General features: G+C 32.6%; 1 protein-coding gene across 1 annotated transcript in view; it reads right to left on the bottom strand.

Moving 5' to 3' along the window:
• The window catches only part of LOC106719478 (zinc finger protein 177), a 51,920-nt gene extending 31,427 nt beyond the window's left edge, over window positions 1-20,493 (bottom strand). Inside the window, exon 1 of the mRNA XM_014513826.2 lies at window positions 20,064-20,493. Within this exon, the coding sequence (XP_014369312.1) occupies window positions 20,064-20,252 (189 nt within the window). The 5' untranslated portion in view covers window positions 20,253-20,493. The remainder of the gene's footprint in view (window positions 1-20,063) is intronic.
• Window positions 20,494-23,800: the final 3,307 nt, after the last annotated feature.

Here is a 23,800-nt window from a genome sequence, read left to right as displayed (position 1 = left end):
TAAAGACTTTATAGGTCTCTACATGCCTTTGTATTTTTTTTTGGCCTTGCCATAACTAGAATACGGTTATGGTTCTGATCCTTTTTGGAAGGACTGAACAGAAACGATTTTTATATATCAATTAGAAGCCAAACCTGACTGGAATACAAGACCATCGTCATTCCATTACTAAACGTCTCAAATGTTAAAAAATATGGAAAAAAAAACGACTTATTGGGTCTTCGACTTAACAAGAAATTCAGGATATGAAATATTTGACGGAGAATTCCCAGTAAGAAGTCATTACTTTTTACTAACTTCGACTTACATAGTGTGATTTTTGAAATACTAGTTATCGCGTATAAATGTGTATTCAAATGACTATGGAGGGAAATAATGTTTTGTTCTTGTTACAAAGTCTAAATAATTCGAGATACCGAAACTTACTGAAGATTTCGATAAAGTTAAGTTAAGAATCCACTTTATTTATTTATAAATGTAATAAAATATGCTCTACTATGACATTTCACTACCTTAAATAATTACGTATAAACTAACAATTTACAAAAACTTATCCAGATAAAATAAACAGGTTGACCAGAATGAAGCCATAAATTGTCATGCGCGGCTCTTTTAGTCTCAATTCTAACAAATTAACAGGTGATTAAGCTACCGATTTAAGTTAGAAATGCTCTTGATGGAACATTAATGAGAATCAACAAATAACATTGATAAGGGAGTTACAGTCAGCAACAAAAGTGATACAGTCGTCAACAACAATTCAATTTAGTTGTATAATTCTGGAAACTTTATTGGATAAAAAAATTAAAAATGCATATAACATTTTTACAAGTACTATTTATGTTGCAAATAAGTATTTTGTAAAACAGTAATTTGATAATAATGCAAAAAGTTATTCATAAAACCTCAAATGTAACAAACATAAAAAATGAAACACTTTTTCTTTTGACTGTACGTTGTAAATCTAAATAGCATCAGTCGTATCTAAGTTAAAGATAACAATGTTAACTAGCTGACAACAAAGTTTTATGTAATAGTAGCTTTTACCCGCGACTCCGTCCGCGCGGAATAAAAAATAGAAAACGGGGTAAAAATTTTCCTATGTCCGTTTCCTGGTTCTAAGCTACCTGCCCACCAATTTTCAGTCAAATCGATTCAGCCGTTCTTGAGTTATAAATAGTGTAACTAGCACGACTTTCTTTTATATATATAGATTTAACAAAGCTTTAAGATAAATAGCTTGATAATGAGCTTGATAAACCTTAATTAAATTATTAACTAGTAAATTAGACTGCTTCCATTACTTCCTTCTCTTGTACTTGTTAAGTTATGTCTTCTTCAAAAATATTCAAGAAACTCATCAAGCTAAATGCGTCTATAACTAAAAAAAAAGTATTTGGATCAAAATTTAAAAAAAAGTGCGTATACTTGATTACTTAGACTTTTAAGAGACCGCTCTGAAAAAAAAAATGAAATGACTCGATAAAACAAATATCCGGATAATTCTTATCAATCATTCACATTTTATAAGATCATTAAACTTCTATCACAGGAAGCGAACACTCGTATATTCAAAGCTACAAAGGTTGCGAAACAAGATCGTCATAAATTATAAAGATGTGAGAAAATTCAGAATGAAATCAGCAGAGAATTTTAGTGTGAAGCCTGAACTCAGGTATGGTTTATTGAACTCGAATTGTTAGAGCATAAGTAATTATAAATTCAAGCCTCAATTATTTTTTGCATGTCAATAAACATATCAAACTTTAATTAAATTCGTCGCTATCATTTGTGAACGTAATGCCTATCACTTAGATAATGGCTTGTAACAACATTGTTTCAAAAACTTTTAAGATGCATAAAGCTTAGACTGGCAAATAAATTAAAAGGTTCAAATACCTGCTAATCTTCCCAAATCACAGTACAGTTAAGTTTACTTGAATTAATTAAACAATAAGATTTTAAACTTCAATGAACGACAAGTAATATGTTGCTTTTGTCATAAACTAGTTATTAACTGCAATAACTTAAATTGGCGTCTGTTCGTGACACGCTTACCCGTAAATATTGACGCGGTAATCGAATATTGAACGCGCAAGGGTGCAATACTGACTGCTAAATAACTTAAGGATATTATAACAAATATATCCCATACAGAAACATATTTTAGTCTAAAAGAACGCATATATTTTCTGAATAGATGAATGACAAATCCCAATATGGCGACAACAACGCTTTTTTATATATTTTCGAAAACGTCATCATTGAGTGGAAGCATTTAGATAACGTGAAGTAATAATGTATGTTGTAGCTTGCTAATATTAAATACTTAGTTATGTAAGAAAATATGTTTTTAAGAAATAATTTGAAACAATAGTTGAAAATATTTACTTATATACTCCGCTTTCACATCGACCCAAAGTTATAATATTTAGGAATATATTTAAAAAAATAAAATTCGTCGGTCGGTGAGCGTATCACCAATTAAAAAAAACCCAAATTTGATAATCACATTCTTAATTTAAAATATAAATAAATATGTAGACTGTAATAGCTCTTGTGTACTTAATATCAATAAATAAATGCGACAACTCTTTCTACAGTTATTTTCCTTAATAGGCAATTTAATGACACTTTAGGCTTCCGTTCCTCGTAACGTATTAAAAACATTATTTCAGCTAAGACCTGATTTCTCAGCCAAATATCGTATTTTTAAGTAACTATAGAACAATCATGTTTCAAAGGATGCCGACATTACTAAATCTAATTTCTTATTTTTTTTTAATTAGTCGAAAGTATTTCCTTATTTCAAAAGCGCTTTTAGGCAAATGAGGAAAGAAAAAAAACATAAATTTGCGCCTTATAATAACTAATTGTAATTAATTTTAAGTCTTATAGGCTAACATCGTGAGAATATTTTCTGCGCAGTTTTATCACAAAGAACTTTATATACGTTACGTTCAGATTGTTTTAGTTTGTTTTTCTCCAATTATTTTAACAAAATAATAAAAGTAACAAGTAAGTAGCTTCCAATATTCCGGTTGTTCTTTTAAAGTACAACAAAAATATTTCCGTGTGTTCTGATCTTGGATTTTTTACTTTTATAAGCCACAGGTATCTCTTTTGTTAACACCATTAAAGGGAAAAATTTTATATAAGATTTTAAAAACAAATTTGGCACAAAAAATTACGTTGAAAACATTTGTGAAATCTCGAAAACCAAAAATAAAAAAAAAAACATAAATAAACATTAGCCAATTTATAAAGAGTATTGAAAACCCGTGTTCATATTGGGTACCTATTCCTTATATAGTATTTAATGCCGAAAGAGTTATTTCTTTACGTCCGTTCTTCCTTTGGGAGCGCACCATTCGAACAGAAGCATTCATATTTATTCATAAACTCTGGATAACTTGCAAATGGGCACGGGAACCAGTCCTACGGGATCTGGTTTATGATGGAACATGGCTGAGTTGGACAAAGTGTAAAATGGCGGGCAGTTAAACTAAAATATCGTGATAATAAGCTGCATATTAAAATTACACACGACTCTATCAATTTGTTGTAAATAATGTTTAAATGATAAGATTTCTACATGAAGTTGTTTTTTTTATTCTTTACACTTTTTTATTGTAATGAACCAAATATCAAGTAGTACAATTTTGTTATTTGCTTGAATATCCATGTTTGTCGTTGTGAATAATTTTATCTTTTCTGAATACCTTTTTTTTTCATTAAAACGGACGACGCACTAGACTGGACTTAGACTGGACACGCATCTACGGTTGCAGTTCCTTTGGTATTGCGGATGTCTATGGGCGTCAATGATAAAAAACAAGTGAAAATTATTTTTTACAACCAACAAGGTTATGTAAGTCTCGTAATGTCAATCCGTTGGCTACTAGTGTCCGTCAATATTGAATGTCGCCTAGTGCGGTGAAATATGAGTGATTTCTTGCGGTCATTCGCGAACATGAGAAGGTTACTGGATTGCGGGCACGGATGAGCACGTCTTTACATTCAAGGTTAACATATTTCTTACCAGCTTTTGCTTCATCTGCGCGGAAAAAAACTTAGTAACTAAGTAGCTATTGTGTTCTTCCACACTATGTTATACATCTGTGCCAAATTTCATCGAAAAGATTTGGAGATACGTAGTATCAAGCAACCTTCCAAGCATCCAAACTTTCGCATTTATAAAGTACTAGCTGTCGCTCGCGACTCCGTCCGCGCGGAATTATAAAAAAACTTAATAAGTAGCCTATGTGTACTTCCAGACTATTTTCTACGTCTGAACTAAATTTCATCAAGACCCGTTTAGCCGTTACGGAGATACCTTCAAACAAACAAACATCCATCCCTCCATCTAAACATTCGCATTTATAATAATAGAAACATCAACTAATCAATCCACTAAATGTGTGCTATTATTAGAGGCTATCCCACTATGTTAAATGAAGCAGTATTTTTGGTCACCTTAGGTTTATCAGCGGATATAGAATTACTTGTCCCATTTACTCACGTGGCAACAATATCAATCAATATTTCGTCAAGGTGCATAACTGGTATAGACCAGAAGTCGTATGCTAATGAAATTGTCATCTCCACAAGAGGAAGCGACGTCCGGTCGATAAAGCCGGTGCATTCGGAATCTGTGGATTCACACGCTCAGTGACAACTTCCGCCTCCATTTCCGTCCGAATTGGTGGCTAATGTTAAAAATATTACTAACATAAAAGTCAGTTATCTGTAAGTGAATTATATTATCTTGCTCTATTTGCTTTTTTATTACTTGACAGTTGCTTGTGGTCGTTTATCTTTCCGTGACTTTGAAACATCTGTTCACATATTATCTATATGCATTTTACAAAATATTATATTATATTATACTTGATAGTTAACCAAACAAATTCATGAAGTAGAAAACATGTCTAAGTTCCCCGAATTGATTTAAACGAGGTTACAGCTTATTTTGAAACAGTTTTATTATTAAGAGCTTTTATTGCAATAATTTACATCCACATCATCACCTTAATTTGTAAATTGATTCGTTGATGTTTTAATTTTGTGCTTATTGGTGATTATTATTCATTAGAACATCATCATAAAAAGACCAATCGAAATTGAGTATTACAAACCATAGTATTTGTTAAGTCATTGTAAAAGATATTTATGTTAGCTTTTACCATAATTTTCATAAACGCTTGCACAGGATTTTAAACCTTGAACACTTACATTAAGCATTATTTTTGAAAATATTTAATAGTCAACAGTTTGGCTTCCAGTGATCTAAAGGTTCTTATTTACGACACAATAATGTTCGGAGTTAGAAGAGTCATTTAATTATAGATTTGATTCAGAAAAATCCCACATTTGTCAACTTTTAATTAACTTGTATTTCCCATTGAAAATTGCTACTTTTGTTATTTTTTAAAATCGAACTTCTGATTTATGAAATTAAAAGTTGATTATTTTAGATGTAAATTTTGTAGATTTGCATAAAATTCGTGCTTAATTAAACTTTTATTTACGTTATTTGAGTTATGCTGTTTTGCATAAGAGAAATATTTGCTTATTTCATAGGATTTAAAAGCTTAAAGCTTGACAGCTTCCACCAGTGTCTTTAAACGCCAGAGTCACCGTTCCGGAAAGAGCTATTGTTTTCAAAAGCTGGACATAAGCTACTCTGCACACAACTTTCTAAGCTTGTTTGTTACTTAAAAGATTGGCTTGTGAGTCACAAAAAACATACACAATCAAAAGTTGATAACTACCTTTGAAAATATATACTATTTGAAGTAAAAATTATAGTTTTTTGCTTTTCTATTACTTTACATTAAGTATGAAAAAAGTATTTATATTCACGGCTATCAAATAAGTCATTCCAATCAAAGTGCACCTCAAAAACTTGACTGACGATCGAAAGAAGCAACATTGATTAATATAAGTTAACGTAGGCAGGCCCGCTAGGTGGCTAATGCATTTGACCTCACATCCACGGGTGTTAGCGCTTGAACTATGCTCTTAATATTCAAACACAAATCACCACGCAAACGTTTCCCATTACCCATCGAGCGCCGGTCACGACAAATCGTATTAACATTAAAACAATTTATTTAACTCACACGTACGTTTCTATAATGATCGCTAACCATTGCGGTATTTGTATGCAGCTAGCTTTTTCAATATGAATAGAACGCAGCGATGATTATAAACACATCGCTGGAACTATTTTCTCATTCGTATCATTGTAGAGGTATACGTGTGATGTATAGACGCACATCAACTATCAAATCGTTGTAACTATAAACACTCATTTCACAATTAGCGCAAGATATTTGAATAAATTTGCTTCAATTTTCAATAGCATGGACATAAATCTAATTATCATTACTTTTGTGTGTAACATGTCTTTAGGTGCATAACATATTTTATAACTAGATACATAATATATCAAATCATAATGAAAGTATGGAGTGATCGGCTTGTTCACGCGATTCGGTTTTTTATGACCTATTCAGAGATTTAAAATTTATGTATCCGAGATGTAATTTATTAAGAATTGCTTACATTGACATGCTTTCTATTAATCTGTAAGATTTATTAAACATTTGCTTGTTAAAAGTACATTAGCACAGCATATGATATTTATTAATATTTTCTGCTATATACACACACAACTCACGCCTGTAACCCAGAGGGGTAGGCAGAGATCACGGACCTCCATTTGGTGTGGCCAAATGAAACACCGCATCCACTTTTTGCCATTTCGGGAGACGGAACGTGACGGGTGGCGAGCCGCGTCGCCGTGTTTTTCTCCCGGGAATTCATACATATTGTGCGGATTGCATCACGATGTTTTCCTTCACTGTACGAACGTCTGATAAATGTACATATGTTAATCGAATATCGAAAAACAAATTGGGACATGATGGGATTCGAACCCAGGATCTGCAGATTGCAAGTCAAGTGCTTAACCCCTGAGCCACCGATTATCTGCAGTATACAATTTTAAGTATCAAACGCTTACGCCGAAAGAAAGGCAGTATATTAAAATTAACTTCTTAAAAAGAAAGGTATTTAATCCATTAAACATGTTTCTCACACTCGATTCTTTGATTCCATATATCTCTAAAACCAGATTTGTGTCGTCATAGAGCAGAGCGGATGTCCTGTCTTTCTCAAATTAGCATAATTGATAATTTAATGTTCCTCTATCTAGAAGTTTTTTCTGTATATATTTTTGATGAAAGTGAATATGGGATTTAGTATTGTAGAGGTCTGTTGATATTAAAATGGTGATGCCAATATGCCAATATAAATTGACAGTCGAACCTGGATAAATAAAAAATCTTTATAAGCGAAAAAACTATCGCCTCTTGATTCTCGCTTATCCAGATTCGACTGTATTTATTATTAATATTTTATTGCACTCAACTAAACTCTCCGTTAATTAATGGAAGGCAACGCATCTGCATTTGCGGATGTCTATGGGCAACTGTCGCCGCGCTATTTCGACGATTTCGGCGGATAGCCACCTTTTGATATAAAAAAAATTACACAAATTAAGTCCTTCTATATTTAAATGTTTTGCACATAACGGATATTATCTCCGGTTTTTTATTAACAACAATAAATCACCCTCTGGTATCACTTTTTTAGCTATTCTTTCAAAAGGTTACTTTTCAAATTTGCACCGCAACATAATGTCTATTTAATGCTATTAACTACACCGCTAACGATGCGTTGGATTGAGCGTTTCCGGACTATTTTGAGGATACCCGTAATTTTTTTGGCAACTTTTTGTATTATACTCTATTATGAATCATCCCTCGGTGACGCCCGAAAAAACGTTAAAACAGGCAAATTATTTGGCGAGGTTCGAAAGTTTTGTATTAATCAAAATTTAATGTAATTTGCCATAAAATAGAATACTTAATTGATAAGAAATAATCTTTATGATGTTCTTAAATCAATACATTTTTTAGATTCATAGATCTTCTTTGTAATTTTTAATTCAATTGTCAATCCAAATACAACAGTTTTTCTCGTCATAGTTCTAAAATTATTTATATAATTACAAACAACTATATTTCTTATTTGACAGCACAAACAATTTAAAGCAACAAACAGCAAATTGGTTTGTAACAAATAATTATGTTTTATTGAGGTGGCAGTAACGATAACACAAGGACCATAACTCTACGGAACCCTAACTAACTGGTCCGACCACTGAACTCTACAACTGTCGGATAGATCGGATAGTATTTGGTGTTAATAAATAAACGACGATATTCAATAATTGCAATTACGCTAAAAATAATCACTTAAAAGATAATAATAATAATTAATATTGCAGTTTTTTAACCTGTAGTATGGATAATATTCATACCACATATGACGTCATCATTACCCCAATTAGATTTTCAGCTGTTGCATTGACCGGTGGTTAAATAAACTTTGGTCATAGGAATCTAGTATTAACTTTGTACAAGAAACAGAAGTTTTTTTCTTTAAGGTATTTCGTTGAAAATAAATTTACTATATTATTTCTGGCATAGTTAATAACATGTACTAGTTTTGTTTTGTGTCTGTGTTTTTTGTCCGTTTAGAAGAATTAACAATTTCTATAGTCCTAATAAACTTCTCATATTCTTTAGTCGTTATATTTATTTATTTACTAGTCAATCTGAATTAATAACGCCTGAACAAAACAGGCGCAACTCAACAGCAATAAATAAGTGATAATGAAACTTTGTGTAAAACGCTCGCAGCGCCAACGAAGCTGTTACCCAATTTACAAGTAACGAGGTGGAGACCGGAGGCTTCCCATGTTTATTGAATCCAGTTTCACTAAGTTATTAATATTCAAAGGCATATAAACAACGAACCAATATGTAAACTACAGTGTTTTGGGGTTTACACTCTCGGGACATTTATATGAGACTTAATGGTAGAATTTCTATTTAAATATAACATCATATACAATGGATTTAAGGTCCTTCGTATATAAGGTAACCTAAATTTTCGAAACCCGGTGATTTTACTCGCTAAGCGACTTAATACAATGTCATAGAGCTGCACACACATCGTGCATCGCCGACATTTAGGTTGCCTTGAGTGCGAAGAGACTAAGTCTTGATATTTCAATTTTGCTTCTAAATAACTGTAATCGTAATTATTGTTTCCTAATTCGCACTTCATTACAATACTTTGTTGCAAAATTATACCACGCTGTTCCATAAAAAAATTACTCGTATACTGCTATTTAATGAAGACATAAAATAAGAATATGTAAATCAGTCGGATTATAATGTAATTTATATGATTATTTTATTAATTAGAGACCGAAAAAACTCTCAGCATAGTTATATTATGCTTTTTGTGGTATCTTTAATTGCCTATTTTTGTGAGTTTACGAACAATAGGTGATTATATTCTTTTATGAAAGCTGAGCACTGCGGGGTGGTCATTGTATTTGAGCGTTACGGAGACTATCGATGTATTGTGTCCATTATCAAAATATCAATTAAACATCGATTCAAGCGACTAACAAGGGACCATCTGTTTTCAATCAATTAAATTCCTATGAATACTTTCGAATTCATTTTGTTTCCTTTTTGTAATTGGAGTGGTTTTTTAATGTCATAAAATGGTTAGACAGCCGTTTTATGATACTAGACTCGTACACACGAGTATCATTATATAGTTAAACGTAGCTTGTAAGTAAATGTACTTTTAAGAACATATTTATTAAATACATCTATACAACAACATTGAAATCGTCTGGTAGGCGAATGGCCTCTTAGGTCCTTCGTACACAAAGCAACGTAAATCGTCGAAACTGATATAGTATGGTTGCGTTGCGAGAATGGCGTTACGCGCGCTCCGTACACACAACTTTGAATCGTCGAAGCGTGTCGCCTCAGTCATTACAGGTATAACGACTACATGTCAAGTGTATCTCCGTGAAGTGTTGCTCCGCCATCTTAAAAATCGCTGCAACTTTTCTCACGACGAACTTAAAAAACAGTTGACTGACGACTGGCCATGACAAATAGAAATTTTTGCAACGCGCTGTTTGAGAACTTCCATGACATTGTTTTGCATAAGTCGCTTAGCGACTGAACAAGCCGGGTTACGACGATATCTATTACTTTGTGTAAGGAGGGCCTTACGAAACTGAAGTTCTTAAAAAATGCACTAAATGAAGACTAAAAGACGATGAATGAAAGAGAAGAAAATCATTGCTATAAAGCTTTGTCCGTGATTCTAAATGAACGCACAAATAATAAGTAACCCGTAGTATAGCTATATTTGCGTATTGAGTGGAGTCAGGCAACTCATTGAAAGCTGTTCACTTGAATAAATAAGCTAAAATATTGGTTCATAAACATAAAATGGTAATGCGGCGTCTGCAACGAGCGGCAGTCGCTCTAGGACATTGCAATTGAAAACCAGGATAAATAGTGACGGTATAAAGTGAGAAAATCATTCTGTACATGACTCACTTGTTTACCTATCACTTAATTGCTTGATGTCAATAAAATAAACAATTAAATAATAATTTGTAAAATTATTGTATAAGATAATAAATAAAATTTCTGAGGTTGCAAATGTTTTAGAGTGGAAAAAAGGACATCTAAATACAGGTACACAATCTAAATATAGGTTTATATGTATTGATGAAAATCTCCATAATTTAACTTTAATGTTATTACAAATTATACATGAACGGTTAACGCAAGTTGCACCGCTTCTGGCTACATCTCGTATAACGCCATCCACTCACCCTAATCACATAAATACTAGTGATGCAACGGATGTCTGTTTCCGTTTCCGCAAGTGCGGAAGTTCCGCATGCTTTTCAACATCCGTTTCTGCTTCTGTTTCCGCAACTTTTATAACGGAGATAAAACGGAACTTTACGACGGCTGAGAGATCCAAATGCGCGGCGCGAGACGCGCAGTCCGTGCGCGGCCTTTCGGCACTTGTCGCATTTGGGATCATCATTTTGAGCGCTAGGGATCATCATTTTGAGCACTAGGGATGGCAATGGTTTAGTTCACTAATACTCGTATGTAGATATTTGTTCCACGATCGCATTTCTGTGTACAAATATGTTACAAGATTTTGACAAAGTCAAGTTTTTCATCAAATTCCAGAATATTGAGTAAAACATGTAAGGATACTAATCAAAACCAGCTTTTATCTTCTCGGTTCAAGATCTTGTAACATTTCATACACACCCACACATACACACACGTATACACACACACACATAAAAATAAACGCATACACACACACGTACACACACATACAGGACATACATATATTTAAAAAATATACATACATAACATAAAGTTCAGCCTTAGCTTCATGTGATACAAGATATTTGTATGTTTGCCTCCGTACGAACGTGGTACTAATCACTACAACATTGTAAGAATTAAACTAATACTCTTTTTCGTTAGTTGACTATATTGCCAGAGTGGCCACACAAAGCAACATGGACTTGTTTCAAACGCCGGCGGCTTACTGGCTACTATAAAGTGAACGGGCCCCTCGCTCGGATCCGAGGGGGAGGCGCCGCTACTAATAGCTCAGCCCACTCGGATCCGAGTGGTCAGCAGTGAATGTATTAATAAAGAAATATATTTGTCGTTTATCAACACGACTGGTTTGGCGAACATTAATTTGTAAATAGTGTAATTTTGTTTCCTGAAAATAAATTAAAAAAAAAACGTATTTTAACTTATTGCAGCACAGTACGAGTAAAAATACATATATTGAAGGCTAAAGGACACCGATATCCAATGCCTTAATAAATTAAAAACGAATACAAACTGTTCTTACCAAAAAAAATTTTGTAAATATGTTTTTTTTTTAATATTTACACTTCTGTTTCCGCTTCCGTTTCTGTTTCCGTTTCTGCTAAAATTTATTTTTGACATCTGTTTCCGTTTCTGGTTCCGGTAAGACACTTCCGTTGCATCACTAATAAATACATAACTACTTGTGATGATATTATGCAAATTTTGACTTATTTGTGCATACTATCACATGAAACTTTTAAACCTGAATTTTATAAGTCGGATGTAAGTAACAACTTGCAAGGGTTTCCTCAATAGTATTTCGGTATGGTAGGAGTTGGCAGTTTATATACAACTTTTACCAAGGTATCAAAACGATGACATTAGCACGACTCAAAAGAAAAAGTTTGTAAACATTGTTACTTATGTTATAAAACATTCTACAATTTTTAAGCGACTACAGAAAACAAAATTCCGCCTTCTTAAAACTATCTCTGCATATTTTAATATTCAAAACTTGTCATTTGTTTCATAAATTAAATAAAGTATGAATAAATTTTAATATTAACATAATCCAAAGCCTTGTATATGTGAAAAGAATGAAAATGAAAGTGCAAAAAAGGGTTCATCGAGCATTAAACTTCCGGCAAATAAAGACAATATGCGTATAAAAACAATGTTTTCCATACGGCCTGTCGCACAATTGTGGAAAAACTAAGTGACGCAATGGTAACGGTGAAACATGTAATTATCTCATAGCAGAATGAATGGACTTTCGCTTTTGTGTACGAACAATGAGCTTAGCTCTCTTCTAACGTGGTAACTTATTTCATTTTTACCTCATATTACTTTTGATGGACCATTAAAATGCAAAACGACTCATTATGACCATTTAAAGTTGTTTTCGGTTATAAAATTATATATTCCTTCAATTAGTATGTGAGTTTAAATTCTACGAATAAGTTTTGAGAACTATTTAAAGGAATATTAGTTCCTAAAATCTCCTAAATTACTCCTTATCATACTTCTTACTAAATTCGTATTAATGCGAAAGTTTGGATGTTTGTTACAGCATATATGGAACATAGTATAAAAGAACACATAGAAGATTTTTTTATTCCGCGCGGTCGGCGTCGCGGGAAACAGTATTTATATAAAGGCCGATATAATCTAACCTAGTTGTGTAAAGACTAACAAGTGAGTTCAAGCGACCATTACTAATATAAATATCGTCTGTACGTTACTGTTTCTCATTAGAAATTCATATTATAATTAAACGCATGATAAACTACGATCAGTAATTACTGACACACGGCTAATTGATGAATCACGCATAAAAATAATTTGTTTTAACTGTACACTGGATAAAATCAAACTAAAGGCAATAAAAACTATCAGGTGCTGTATAAAGAAGTATGCACACTCAACTATTTTGTTTTTTTTTCCAAACATTTAGTCAGAAAAGATTTTAATTTCACAATTTCAAAAATATCCTTCTTTATCAGTTTGGTGACTCACTTGACTTAACTTAAAAAACTAGAAACCGTCTACTACAAAACTAGAGCAGATTTTAATTAAATAAAAAAACGTTAAAATAATCTATGATTCGTCCCATATCATCCGTTACAAAGATTATCTTTGAAAGCGTCAAGTCGAGCGCGGGGGCGTTCATACGTGAACGATACTCTATAGCAAGTGCAGCTTTCGCCGACGATCCGACACTGCCTATGAAATAGCATATCCTCTCACTGTGGACCACTTAATGATATGCTGAACCGCTTTAAATACTATACAGGTTTTATTCCAATCTATGCCAATTGAGTACTTACTTCATTCGAATAAAATTAAGATACAAAATGGTAGTAGCTTAGTGAATATGCATTTGTTTTTTTTTTAAATAGCAGTACATTCTCAATATCTATCCATCAACAGTTCACAATCTCAAAGTAATTATGATTTAGCTTCTATTATTTTACAGAAAAAGGGTAAAGACAACTGGGAAGGAATGAAAAGGAAATAAAAATCTCTATATAACATGTATCTAAGAGTTTATAACATGATCAATCACTTAATAACTAATTCATATTATGTTCTACAATAAAATTGTTGACTTATAAATTGGAAAGCGTATCGATACAAGTAATTTAATTGTTTTAGCACTTGAGTAATTAGTGCGCGAAGTCAGGGCTCACAGTGTAGTATTTATGAGTTATAAAACCCGAGCAATTCATTAGTAGACACACCAGGTTTGTTATAAACATTATATTACTGAAGTGCAAGAATGCAGCAAAGTAACAACGCCGTTGCGGTCTGTGTGATATTATTGGAGACAATGTTGCCAAGTATATGAAATAGACTGCTTGTGTTTACAAAAATAATCAGTAGCCAGTCGTTGAATTTACAGTTGAAAAATAAAAAAAAATCAATATTAAAATTAATTTTCTTAGCAGTTCAATAGTTAGTTTAACAATAGTAAGAGAAATATGGTTGACAATTTATATGGATTTTACAATAAGGTAGGTCCATAGTTGGATGTACAAAATCGCATAAAACATTTTATCACTTTTTGATCGTCTAATTATGCAAAGAAGACGACGGTTACTTTACAATAAATACTAATTTGTTCTTCCTGCAACAAGAAAAGGTTTTGACATAAAATGCCAATTAAATACCTCCTCAATAACAATTATCGCTGCGGGAATCGAACCCACATGTCCACATTGCTATAAACGTGTAAAGAACCACTATCCCTGTAAGTCACTTAAATACAGGACTCGCTAATTACTTCTTGGTCAGTTATGTTAATTAGTCAGTATTTGTAGAAGCTAATATAGACCTTATTTTTAAGTTGATAGAATTCCAATTGAAACATAAGTGATAATACAATTTGCAAATTGATTTTTAAAATCAATAAATTACCTGATAGGCACATGTGGGACGAAAGATTAGTGAACTTGATCTAAGGTGTGGGCGTAAGGTACGCCAAAGGTACAGTACAGTACAGTATGAAACTTTATTGTATAGTTTATCCCGTACCCAAGACTTATACTTCGTTGAAAATTATCTGCAATAAGCGGCGTTGAAACAGATAATAATTAAATACCAAAAGATTTAGTTTTAGTTGACTAAGTTATGATCTTCTTAATTACGTAAATCAGAATGTTTTATAAAATTATAACCGTTGCACCTTTGTTCTGTTCTACAAAACAAAAACGAAGAAAACGTGTGAATAATGCGATAAGTTTCACAGTCGCATTTAATTATCCTAAAATTAACTGATTATGATTTTATTTACTATTTTTGAATACACAAATACACAAATAACGGCTTTAACTTTAGTAAAATATAACATCATATCAACATTTACCATTCAAAAAACTAATTATGATTAATTTTAACAATATGATGAACCTTAAATGGTCCATTCATAATGTAAAAAAGATTAATTTGATAACAATAAAACAGTTAACTAAACAAGTTATAACATTAGTTTACATTCGAACAATTCAACGGACAGTTGAAATTTCTGAGAGTTTTGAAAGCGTTGATAGAGATGGCGTAACGCATTTATAAATGGCTCTTGTCTAAATATTCCGAACAATTGTAATTAGGTTCTTGTATGGAACAAAGCCGAGGTAGTAATGAACGAAGCGGCGCGTGCTTCGAAAGCCACAAAAAGCTACTACTTTGTATGGTGCAAACCAGGAGTAGAAGCGATTTTGTTTATTTTAAATGCTTTATTGTTTTTTTGAAGCAAAGAAAAATGTCATGAAAATAGTTTTGTTCAAGGAATTGTGGTGTTTTACTGCCCAATGTGGTTCAAAAATGATAACCCGCACTAATTGCTAATATTTTATGTTAAGAGTTATTTTAAGAGACTATGCATCATAATATTTTGTCATATGAAAAATCTATAACTCAAAGTTTCAGTTGTTACATCTCAAGTTAGTTTTTTAGTTCTAATCTTAAATGAAATACAGGGCTAATCTCGTTTTACTTTTTATAACATTCGGATTCAAAAACTCTCCCTCTAGCTCTATTGTCTTGCAACGTTTCTCAGTGGCGAGCTCAATGAACGACTAACGAAGTGAAATTAATTACTAATACAGTATTACCAACTCAAATATTCCTCAAACATTAAACAATATGATATTATCTCATGGTTATCTACACAAAATCAGGTAATATGTTAGTTACGATTGTTTGTCTTGTTTGATAGTTTTCGTACTTCTACTTTTAAAATCGATTTGACTGAAAATTGGTGGGCAGGTAGCTTAGAACCAGGAAACGGACATAGGATAATTTTTACCCCGTTTTCTATTTTTTTTTATTCCGCGCGGACGAAGTCGCGGGTAATAGCTAGTATATCTATAAAACTTTCATTTCAACTACATTACTTTACACTTCAATCAATAGCGAAGTTGCTTGTGTGTGCAAAATACTACGATGAATTGGTGTACAATATCACAAAAACGTATAGGATACGTAGGATCTTATACTTTATTATATAAAAACATTAAAATTTTTGCAACTATCTTACTTCTTACTAATACGAGTATTATAAGTGGGAATGTTCAAGATGGATGGATAGATGAATGTTTGTTTCAAGGTACCTCCGGAACGGCTCAACGGATCTTGATGAAATTTGGCATAGATGTAGCACACAGTATGAAAAAACACATAGGCTAATAAAATTTCTTATTTAATTCCGCGCGGATGGAGTCGCGGGCGACGGCTAGTTCGATAATAAATGTTATTTACAACTTAGCACAAATGATGTGTGTTTTATTGTCGCATGTTGTAATAATTTCTTTAATTAATACTTTAAATAACTAAGACCTTTAATAACTACCTAACAGGCGTTCGTGTGTATGTTGGTACTTTTGACACAACACGCCGCACCCGGCATCGCTTGCCTAAACCTGTTGATTAAAGAGAAAGTCCGCGTTCTTACACCTGTGTTAACGTCGATATGATCACTTCCGGTTAACTAACGCCGTAGGTGCTAATTTTTTTATTTTTTAAACAACATAGAAAACGCCAAATGTTTTATTGTACACTTTAAAACGTTCATTTTTAAACTAATAGCTAAAACCTAGATAGACTTATAGATTGATATAACTTTAACCTATAAACTTTCCTTATACAATTTTTTTAACGTTCCAATACTACTACAAAACAATTAAGCATTGCAGTACAAACTTTTTCGTACTTTGAGCTTTTTATGCCATATGATACAACACTATCTATTTTTTTCTATTGTTGATATAAACTTATTTGTATGTATTCAGATAAAGTTATTATAAATGCAAAGCTTCCACTTCTGTGCATACTTTAAACAATAAACAAAATACTACTCCACAAACTGTTATAAACTCAATACTTGGTAATCTTTTGTAAACCACAATCGGGTCCAGTTAGAGGTAATATTCTCTCCCTCACGTCTGACATCGGTCGCCAACGAGATGAGGGTTTTTTTTATGATCGATCAAACAAAAACTCTATAGTAATTTTAACCGCATGATTGTTACCTCTCCGTGCTGCTACCGATTCGATGGAGGAAGTTAAAAGATAAAAAAAAATAAGCTTCGTGTAAGTTCTATGATAAACTCGATGCGATGGAAACATTACGTCCAAAAGTATTCAACACAATGTTATTACATAATAATATATAACAATATATACATAACTAGCTTTTACCCGCGACTCCGTCCGCGCGGAATAAAAAATAGAAAACGGGGTAAAAATTATCCTATGTCCGTTTCCTGGTTCTAAGCTACCTCCCCATCAATTTTCAGCTAAATCAGTTCAACCGATCTTGAGTTATAAATAGTGTAACTAACACGACTTTCTTTTATATATATTGATATATTACAAAACTGTTACTGATTCATTATGGGAAAAAAATATTTCAACCAATCGATTAAAGACTAAAGCTCAGTTATCGCATTTTTTTATTTAATTTATCAGGCAATCATCTAATACTCGTATAAAATTTATACTAACTTATTAAAGGGATATATATTCGTTTTATCACTATTACGTATAGAGGTATCAATGTTGCTGAGTGTTTTCCTTAAAACTTCCATAGAGTTACTCTTAGTTTCCGTCGGAAGAGAACTAGTAACTAGGATTTTAATTTAGCGACTGATAGGTCGTATATTATATGTATAGGTATTGGTAAGTAAGTTGCTCATTATGACCACTTATATTTGAGGATAAGGATATTGAGATGTCATTCGAATTGTTTTTATATGCGGAGTGTAGTGTGACACATGAAACGTGTAGGACAGATTCCTTTTTTTTAGTAATAGTTACTTAGGTTTATTTTTTTTTCTATATTGGTTATGATCAACATCTTAAAGGAATGCAATTAACAAATGAGGATTTAGATTTTTTAATTAATTATTTTCTGTTTATTTCAATAAAGCCGTTAAAACTCAAAGCTAAATTATATCATAATAATTTACATACTATTTGTATGTATTTTATTTATTTATAAAAAGGTGAATGATATATTATCTAATCGAATAAATATTACGAGTAATTATAAAAACCTATCAAAATTAATCGACTAATTTTGCATCAGTTATTTTCATTTCAAATATGTTTCTTTCTAACAAAATTATAATTTACTAATATCATAAATAAAATAGATGATTGAAGAAATGATTTCTTGACGTTTTATAGTTACCTTGTTGACATCTTTATTAACAACCGAAAAATATTAGATCATTTAATATTTAAGATTTATTGTTTTACTTGTTGTCGCTCGCGAATCCATACACGCGGAATTAAAATAACATTATAAGTAGCCTATATGTTCTTCTAGACTATGTTCTAAATTTAAACAAAATTTCATCGAGATACGTTGAGCCGTTATGGAGATACATTCAAACAAACACCCATCCATCCAAACATTCGCATCTAAAAGAAAGTCGTGTTAGTTACACTATTTATAACTCAAGAACGGCTGAATCGATTTGACTGAAAATTGGTGGACAGGTAGCTTAGAACCAGGAAACGGACATAGGATAATTTTTACCCCGTTTTCTATTTTTTATTCCGCGCGGACGGAGTCGCGGGTAAAAGCTAGTTTATAATATTTACTCGTAGTATAAGTATGGTATTAAATTAATGTCATCTATTAATATTAGAAAAGACTTCTTCAATCAATCTCCAAGAGTCCTGTTAGAGGAATGGAAATTCCGAAATCTTTTTTATATTTATAAAAATAGAATGAGTAGTAATAATAATACGTTTTAACAAGTTTCTCAGAAGTGGTAAGAGAATTAGTAATCGATAAGTCTAAATTCTACTTTCGGTTCTTGGTAATAGAAGAAAATAAATCTTAAATCTTATTTCAAGTTGAAGACAAAGGATACTCAAATTAAATGAAAATACAAATTAATGCAAATAAATTATCTTAAATGTTATGTTTTATTAAATTAAACTTATTTCTTAGCACGTAATTTTAATTAATGGCCACGAAACGACGAAATTGCAACATTGCAATTTAAACTTAATTTATTTAAAAAATTATAACGAAATAAAAAAGCTATTCGTTTTATTTTATTGAATTTAAATGATAATTATTTGCATTTTAAATAAAGATTAAAATTTATGAAACAAAAAAAAAATATAATTGGTTTAACCAACAAATTATGAGAGCGATTTCTTAATCTATATGTCAAAATGATGATAACGATTAATGTTTTCAGACAAATTGAAATTGATACACAATGATAAATATTAAAGACAAGCATTCGCCTGCGACTCCAAACGAGCGGCATTAAATATAACTATTAGCATATGTATGCTTCCAGACTATGTTCTACATCTATGTCAAATTTCAGCGAGATCCCTTTATCTGTTCGGGATATACCTTCTAATAAACATCCATCCATCCACCTAAACTTTCAAATTTATAATATTACTAAAACTATGATAACATTAAGATTTTAGTAGCATTGAACTAAATCTGTCTTTCAATTGAATTAAGATTTTTGATGACAATTGAATTAAGCTAAGTTATCAAAACTTTGCTACTAGTTTAATTTACGATTTATAAACAGCATCTTTCTAATTAATAGGTCAAAAATATGTAAAATGTATTGTTTATTCTTATAACAAGAGGTAACGTTATTATTAAATTGTAATAAGTAAAGATAATATACTTTTTTATGGAAATTGGGTTAAGAATTTTTTTCTATCCTATAATACATGTATATAAAACTAAATATTACTTACATCATGATCCGCAACGTAGGAATAAACGTGTAGCTTGTCGATCCTTATAGTACCCTGAAATGGGTACAGCAGAGACCCTCGCTGGAGTTCTGTTGAAGTCCAAACGCTGACAGAAGCCTCTCTTCCTCTAGCACCCCCCGGCCTCAGAGCCAGACTCAATTCTTGCGGTATCAAGACTAGAGTCTCCATTATCACTGGCACATAACGTTCTTAATAAGCGATTAATATAAAATTAAAATGTAGATTAAAAAATTAAAAAGAAAACAGAGTCCATGTATGATATTTTAATCCTTGGATATATTAAAGTCTTCCATCACTATTAATGAGGATAATACATATAAAAATCGTCCCGAACCGTCTGTATGATTATCAATGAAACATCGAGTCCGTGTGATCGATCATCCGATGAAATGTTCGATCGATTTAAATCAAAATACGTTCTAGTTGATCCGTCTGTGGGAAATGTTCACTAGTTACGCGATTTAGATCACTCGATTTCCGATATCGGTTGCTAATATTTTCGTATGAGTTCATTCAACCCGTCCGGTAGTGTTCGTCCAGGCACTCGGGAGTACGTCACCGAGCGAAGGATGCGCGCGCGCTCTTCTCTGAACGTGCACTGAAGGAAGCGCTAACATTGACCTTAGCCACGGCCGTGATCGCGTTTACAGTTCATTTTTTGTTCGATAAAAAGGAGAGGAGTAAGCCCTACAACCTGTTTGATTCATTACCGCAATGTAAAATCAACTTTGTTGTGTGAGAAATAAGAATCATTTAGCTTGCAGATGTAAGTTTGTAAGGTGCAGAGTAAGGTGCTCCCCTCCAAAGGCGGCACCTGCATTCGCGCGCCGCCCGTCAGATCGCCGCGGAGGCTCGCGAGGTGCGCGCGCGCACCTGATTTTGCTTTTTTGTTCTTTTGCTACCTGCCAGCTTTTTATCGGGCTTTTCTAACATCTGCTTCGTCATAGAAGCTTTTAATGTCGATATCTTAAATGATACACAATTTATTACGCTGATTAGGAAATGTTGATTGAAAATATTTTATTTTTATTTTATTGGGTTTCGGCTTAGGCAATTAAAACATTTTACGTTTGAAGTTAACTTTTTGTTAAAAATAGCATTATTTACATTATTTGACAATAAATAAAAAAGTTTTTGTTAGACATCAATTTATTATTATTAAATTCAGCATTAAATGCACATTTTAAATAAAAAAACATAATTATATTTTATTTTTAAATTGGGAATTCTTTTTTCCTCTTAAGAACTTGCAATTTCTAAACTGCTCTTAATTTAATCAAATGGTTTACATTATTTCAGTAATTAATTTACATATGACCCTTAAAAAATATGCACATTTAAAACATTAGTACAATGAAACGAATTAAAATAAAAACGATACGAAAACAAAAGCCGTTCACAAAATAACTAACTTATTAGACATAATCTCGTATGGCACTAGAAATACATATTAAAATCCAATAAGTTTCACTAACGTTACCTTATTTACAACGGGGGAAGGTTACGAATTGAATGACAGTCGTCGTCTTTTAAAACAGTCAAGCAGTTTCAACAGCTGACAACAGACCCCAAGACAAGTCTAAGCGGTAGTCAGCTGGTCACCTCGCGTAATGAAACCCATATACCTACGTACAAGCGAAAATCGTTGTCATGAGTCGGATAACAACTTATGTTACTTAGTGTTTATGCCAATTAGGCCTTAACCCTTGTAGGGATAATTTTATTTCACGTTACCTTTCCACCCTTTTCTTATAAGTAAAGGTATGGGAAGGGGAATTGATGGAGGATGGGACGCAAGAGGATATATCCTCTTCCTGTGCGTCCCTCGTATGTCTCTGTCGATTAAAGGTAACACAAAAGGTACCATAAAAGACTTTTCTACATGCTTAATTAATTCGTACGATTAAAATGTTCTTTATCATATCAGCAAATCATTTAATTCAGCTCACATCTAAATTGAAATCAATGAGCGAAATCAGTTACATTCATTTGGTCTTAACGAAACACAGTCGTCAAGCTACGATGCAGTTCGAACTTAGTAATTTTGTGTAGGAATATAAACTCTGTTTGTATTAAAACAAGATTGATTTTAAAGTGGCAGTAATATCGTACATGTGATATATCGAATGTCGATGACCCACACACCTGCCGTCAACCACAAACCCACGGGGTAAGTGTCGATGGTTGGGTACGTATGCCCCACGGTATAGCAGCAAAGATATTAAAGAGTTACAACTTCGGTGTAATAATTAGAGCGGATGGCTCTTTAACAATCTGTCATTGGTTCGATTCTTACATCAAAATACAAGAAAATCTTTAAGAATGAATTCTTAACTTCATCGCTTCGAAAAAAGAGATGTAGGTACCAATGGATATCCACTTAAAATGAACTTCATTAAATTAAGAAGCCGCGATACATACGCCACAGAACAAATTTAAATTGACTTATGTAAATTTCACAAACAGCTCGCACTTAAGTGTATACAATACAAGCATATTTACTAGCTACATATTTTCCCGTAGTCTTGACTCATACTTTCATTCATCAACGTAATTACTTGCATCATTGTTTAGAATCAGACGCTTCTTAACATTGTAAGTAGTTGAACGGCAGATATTATGAAAAATGCTTTTTACATCGGATAAAGCCGTATGTAGACTTTTATTATAACTTTACGTTGCCTTTCGTATAGTATTTGTTATTGCATTTATACGCATGTTTATAAGAGAGGGTATTAATTCGAGATACTGTACTTCGTGAAACTGAGTCCAGACGGATCTTGTAAAGTCCAGCCTATTACTAATTTATGTTGCTGTGTTCAAATCATAAGTTAACTATACTAACTGTTTATGTAAATACGTTGCGCACATTGGACAAGAATATCTTACAAGTCGGTGTTTTGTTTACGCGAAAGTTAACGTTTTCACTACTCCGAGAGTGTGTACGTCGACAATCTAAACGCGGGCTGGACCGAGGCAGTGAGTATATCGATGTCGGACAGTTTTATATTCTCGTTTGTTCCGTAAAAAAATCACGACATAAATCACGTGTCGGTACATCTCGAGCTTTTAGAGGCGTGGCCGTAGCGCGGGGCGGGGCCGCTGTGGCGCCGCCCCTGCGCCCGCGCATCGTGATATACCGGCACTTCTATTGTTTGCGTTGAAATTTTAATGCCATTGGTCCGCTCATAGCATGTGTATTGTTGCCTTAATAAGACATAACAGTGGTTTAATGGTTTGCTTTGCAACCAGCTTAGACACTTTTGTAAAGAAATGTATTGGGACATGAAAATTGTTTTTCTAAGCAAAAACCATGTTAATTTAACATACATTCATTAAACATAAGTTTCAAGATTTTCGACTGATATTTGTCCTAATATTTACGTTAAAAATATACGCACCAGGTTAACATAAATTACTTTATGTTGTAATAGTGCTCTATTCTTAGATAGAAAAGTCGGTTACTTCTTAAAAGACAATCTTACTTCTTACTAATAATATAAATGCGAATGTTTACATGGATGGATGAATGGATCTGTTTGAAGGTATCTCCGGAACGGCTGAACGGATCTTGATAACATTTGGCATAAATGTATAACATAGTCTGGAAGAACACATAGGCTACTTATTAAGATTTTTTTTATTCCGCGCGGATGGAGTCGCGGTCGACAGCTAGTAGGATTTAAAAATCAACTGTAGGTAGGTACACACAATAC

The sequence above is a fragment of the Papilio machaon genome, chromosome 7 (assembly GCF_912999745.1).
Source record: "Papilio machaon chromosome 7, ilPapMach1.1, whole genome shotgun sequence".
In the NCBI taxonomy this organism is placed as follows: Eukaryota; Metazoa; Arthropoda; class Insecta; order Lepidoptera; family Papilionidae; genus Papilio; species Papilio machaon.
Note: the sequence above shows the minus strand (reverse complement) of the source record. Positions and strands in the feature narration are given on the sequence as shown.